At 38.7% G+C, this 5,830-nt stretch overlaps 1 protein-coding gene across 1 annotated transcript; it reads right to left on the reverse strand.

Annotated features, from left to right (window-relative positions):
• Positions 1-6: 6 nt before the first annotated feature.
• LOC110441737 lies at positions 7-1,939 on the reverse strand. Its single transcript, XM_021484973.1, has one exon. The coding sequence runs from the start codon at positions 1,937-1,939 to the stop codon at positions 383-385; it is 1,557 nt and encodes a 518-aa protein (XP_021340648.1). The 3' UTR covers positions 7-382.
• Positions 1,940-5,830: the final 3,891 nt, after the last annotated feature.

Here is a 5,830-nt window from a genome sequence, read left to right on the forward strand (position 1 = left end):
GATTTGTTTACGTTTGTCACAGACCGAGGAGCGATCATTGAGTCTCTAGCTAGAAGTGATTTGTTTACGTTTGTCACAGACCGAGGAGCGATCATTGAGTCTCTAGCTAGAAATGATTTGGAAAATAGGGTGTTGAGTTGACTTTTTATGAATGGAGAAACATATAAGATAGCTGTATATAGATAATAAACACTGAATCATTGAGTTGTCATGGTTTGTCGCTCAAACAATTGAACGCGATGAAAAGAAATTGCTCTTTCGCCGAACGCATCTTGTTATTTTGTAACATAATAAAAAAGAAAAGAAATAACTTGAATTACACCGAACCTATGTCATCGTTCATTTCAATAATGCTAAAATCAGCATGACATTTTACTCTTTATCAGAACTTCATGATCTGCACGTGCCCGTCATGTGAGCCTACCCACAGGTCGCCGTTAGGTTGCAGGCCGAGGCGCAGAGGCTGGAAGTTAAACTTGAACGATGTTTTAAGTTTCTTCCCATTTCTATCAATCATCACAAGAGAATTTGTCCAAACATCAGCTATAATGATGTGATTGTTCTTCGTGAAGATGACGTCAGCTGGATCGAAGTGTCCTTTCTCCTTTGTTCCTTGACCTTTGAAAGACCCGTGTGTACCGTATGAATGGCGTCGTTTTGAGTCACCAAAAAAACGGGATATCACCTGTAGCTTTTCGTTCATAATGACCACATGCTCGGGAGATGACCACTCCACCACAGCTATGTCACCGTTATTTCTGTTAATTCGAACACGAACAGGTTTAGTAAACAGACGGACGCCGTAGGTATCCCGGTCCACTGTTTCGATTATGTCCCCTCTCTGGTTATATTTAACAAGTTTCCGCTGGATAGAGTGACAAGCAATAAAGTACCCGGATGCAGACAACTCGCAAATATTGGAGATGTTGATTCCGGTAGAGAATAAGTATTGGGTTCTGCCACTCGGCAGAATCTGACGCACAGAACCATCGTCACAGCAGATCGTCGTTAAGTATTTATCAGCTGTGCGCATGATGTCATTGATGACGACACCCCTCTCGAGCGAGATAGTCTGGATAATCTCGCCTTTTCGTGTCGTTAGTCTTACCCGATGACTTTTGCCTGGGACGAGCCATGCCGCGTTGTCATCACACGGAAATATAGCCTGTATGTGCTTTCCATCCGCCACGCCCGTCAGTGTATCCAATACACGACCGTTGCTTAGAGCTTTCTTGATTGACGTTTTACCTACTGGCAGATTTGCTACGTTAGAGGGACTATTCGCACTGATGCACCTTAACGACCCGAACAGCGTCCTTAGGATGGTCGAGTGTTCCTCTTGTTTGATGAACATTAATGATGTCAGGCTGGGGATGTCCGCTTGCGATTCTTCCTTTAAAGAGTCCCTCCTTAACATGTCATCAAACGGAGAGGAGTCGAGCGGCAAATTCTGGTGGCTAATGGCGGCCGCCTTGAGACATGCTAAGTGGCGCGTCAAGCTCTGTTCAAGCTTCTCAAGACTGTTCAGATTCTTACTGCCGTGAACCTTACATTCCCGTATTAAATCTGTTGCTATTTTGTCGATTTCTGTCTTAAGTTCATCCGCTCTGGTCTTGACCTCCTGTATCACATTGTCTGTGCGAAGCCTGTTCTCCGATATAGTCTCTGCAAGTTTCTCAATTTGCTCGTGTTTCGTTGCAATTTTGTTGTCGATGTCTTCGAGATCTAGAAACTCCGAGATGTTCTGTTCCTTTGAATCAAGGAAATCCTCCAGGTCGATGTAACTGTGACCCTTGTGGGCAGCGCTGATACACTTGGTGCAGATAAACGCATTGTCACAGGTCGTACACACAACGGACACCTTCTTAGTTAGGTGAACTGCGCATGCTCTCTCCAGAATGGGTGTCAGAGATCCTTGTCTTGACCTGGCGGATAGCATAGCTTCAGGTGGGCTGGTTATGGCCGAAAGATTCCCTGAAAAAAGAAAACATCGGGTAAATGTACGGAGCAGCATTAGTTACCCGATATTTCGATTTAATAACTCGAAAATTTCGAGTGTTTATGTATGAATGTGTATGAAGATTCACGTGGTTAACATAAAGTACAGTCAAAACGAAGCTACATACGAGAGTTACCAGAACAATACATTCAATTGTTATCGGGTATTTAACACTTTCAGTAAAACTATCTTAAGTCCTAACATCATAATGATCCCCAGGTTGAGCTTCATGGTCTTGCTGCACTGCAGAAGAGACCTAGAGTACTACCCAAGGGTCACACCGTGTTCACTGGCGAGCCCAAAGGTCATGCCGAGCTCTAACGCGTGCAAAAGGGCCAATCCCTTATATATAATTATCTATAAGGTGTCGTTTATTTACCTAGTCAATATGGTGGTGCCAGGATTTTTATAAGTTAATATAGGACGGCCGTGATACATTACAGTTTCATTAATAATGTAAAATATCAGACCCAGGCAGCGATTCCATGACCAGGGAAATTACAGGAAATCAGAACGATCACACTGTCGAGTTATCGAGTATGTTCAGAACAGTGGATATTAGTCTGCCGCAAAATGTCATCTCTAAATTGACTCAAGTATCTACCTTTCCGAGGAATCATTTCAACATTAACTCAAGTATGAGTCTATTCTGAGAAATTATTTTAAAATCGACTCAAGTACGAAACTTTAAGAGGAATCCTATTCTCATATAGCACATACATTCCATTTTTCTGAGGAGTCATCTCTGTATAAAGTTTGAGCTGGGATCCATAACGTAATCCCGTCGGTAGCGTATATACTAAGGTTAAGCCTGTAACGAGATGTTTAACAGGTATTTCACACTATCAGGGATACATTAAAGATCAGGGGTACATTAACGAGAGTACACAAGGTACGCACAAAAACCAGGAGTGGGGTGGAGGTCGGGAATGTTTGTCCTCGTTCAACAGTTAATACATAGTACAGTTACATCATAACAAAGTCATACAGGGTCTGGTTACATAAAAACCATGGCATACAGGGTACGGTTACATAGAAACCACGTCATACAAGGTACGGTTACATAGAAACCATGCCATACAGGGTACGCTTATATAGAAACCATGTCATACAAGGCACGGTTACATAAAAACCATGTCATACAAGGTACGGTTACATAAAACCCATGTCATACAAGGTACGGTTACATAAAACCCATGTCATACAAGGTACGGTTACATAGAAACCATGTCATACAGGGTACGGTTACATAGAAACCACGACATACAGAGTACGGTTACACAGAAACCATGTCATACAGGGTACGGCTACATAGAAACCATGTCATACAGGGTCCGGTTACATAGAAACCATGCTATACAGGGTACGCTTACATAGAAACCATGTCATACAAGGCACGGTTACATAGAAACCACGTCATACAGGTTACGGTTACATAGAAACTACGTCATACAGGTTACGGTTACATAAAAACCACATCATACAGGGTACGGTTACATAGTAACCATGTCATATAAGGTACGGTTATATAGAAACCATGTCATACAGGGTACGGTTACATAGAAACCATGTCATACAGAGTACGGGTACATAGAAACTATGTCATACAAGGAACGGTTACATAGAAACTACGTCATACAGGTTACGGTTTCATAGAAACCACATCATACCGAGTACGGTTACATAGTAGCCGTGTCATACAAGGTACGGTTACATATAAACCACGTCATACAGAGTACGGTTACATATAAACCATGGCATACAGGGTACGGTTATATAGAAACCACATCATACAGGGTACGGTTACATAGTAGCCGTGTCATACAAGGTACGGCTACATAGAAACCACGTCATACAGGGTACGGTTTCATAGAAACCACATCATACAGAGTACGGTTACATAGAAACTATGTCATACAGAGTACGGTTACATAGAAACTATGTCATACAAGGTAAGGTTACATAGAAACCACGTCATACAGGGTACGTTTACACAGTAACCATATCATACAAGGTACGGTTACATAGAAACCACGTCATACAGAGTACGGTTACATACCATGGCATACAGGGTACGGTTACATAGAAAACACGTCATACAGGTTACGGTTTCATAGAAACCACATCATACAGGGTACGGTTACATAGTAGCCATGTCATACAAGGTACGGTTACATAGAAACCACATCATACAGAGTACGGTTTCATAGAAACCACATCATACAGGGTACGGTTACATAGTAGCCATGTTATACAAGGTACGGTTACATAGAAACCACGTCATACAGGGTACGGTTACATAGAAACCCCATCATAGAGAGTACGGTTACATAGTACCCATGTCATACAGGGTACGGTTTCATAGAAACCACATCATACAGAGTACGTTTACACAATAACCATGGCATACAGGGTACGGTTAAATAGAAACCACGTCATACAGGTTACGGTTACATAGTAACCATGTCATACAGAGTACGGTTACATAAAGACCATGTCATACAGGGCACGGTTACATAGCTACATGTACATGGTTGCATAGTAACTAGGTCATACTTGATAAGATTACAGAGAATTCACACAAAACATTTACCAGGTAGCAATATAAAGTATGATCCATTATCACTAGATTTTATTTGGTATGACGCATTATAACCTGACCATATATGGTATGAAATTTTCAACATCACAATATATGGGATATCACATTGTAACATGACGATATATGGCTTGAAACATTGTAACGTCACTATATATCATATGGCATATCATAACATGACAATATATGGTATGACGTTATAAAGTATATAGTATGATTCCTTGAAATGTTACTTCATATCTTATGACATATTGAAACATAACTGTATAGTATGACATATTATAACATGACCTGATATATTATGACACATTAAAACATTACCTTATGTAGTATGACACATTATAGCATGACCTTATGTAGTATGACACATTATAGCATGACCTTATATAGTATGACACATTATAACATGACATTTATAGTATGACACATTATAGCATGCTCTTAAGCATTACATATTACAACATGACATTACATAGTATGACATATTATAACATGACCTTATCAGTAATATGACACATTATAACATGACCTTATATAGAATGACACATTATAACATGACTTTATATATAATATGACACATTTTAAAATGACCTTAGAAAGTATGACACATTGTAACCTTATATTTTATAGTCTGACACAAAATACGCATGACCTTATCAGTAGTATGACACATTATAACATGACCTTATATAATATGACACATTATAACATGACCTTATATAATATGACACATTATAAAATTTCCTTATATAGTTTGACACATTATAACATGACCTTATATATGACACAATATAACATGACCTTATATAATATGAAACATTATAACATGACATTATCAGTAGTATGACACATTATAACATGACCTTATATAATATGACACATTATACCATGACCTTATCTAATATAACACATTATAATATGACCTTATATAATATGACACATTATAACATGACCTTATATAATATGACACATTATCACATGACCTTTTATAATATGACATATTATAAGATGACCTTATCAGTAATATGATACATTATAAGATGACCTTATATAATATGACACTTTATAACATGACATTATCAGTAGTATGACACATTATCACATGACCTTATATAATATGACACATTATACCATGACCTTATATAATATGACACATTATAACATGACCTTATATAATATGACACATTATAACATGACCTTATCAGTAGTATGACAAATTATACCATGACCCT

Source organism: Mizuhopecten yessoensis, unplaced genomic scaffold (assembly GCF_002113885.1).
Source record: "Mizuhopecten yessoensis strain PY_sf001 unplaced genomic scaffold, ASM211388v2 scaffold716113, whole genome shotgun sequence".
Taxonomy (NCBI): domain Eukaryota; kingdom Metazoa; phylum Mollusca; class Bivalvia; order Pectinida; family Pectinidae; genus Mizuhopecten; species Mizuhopecten yessoensis.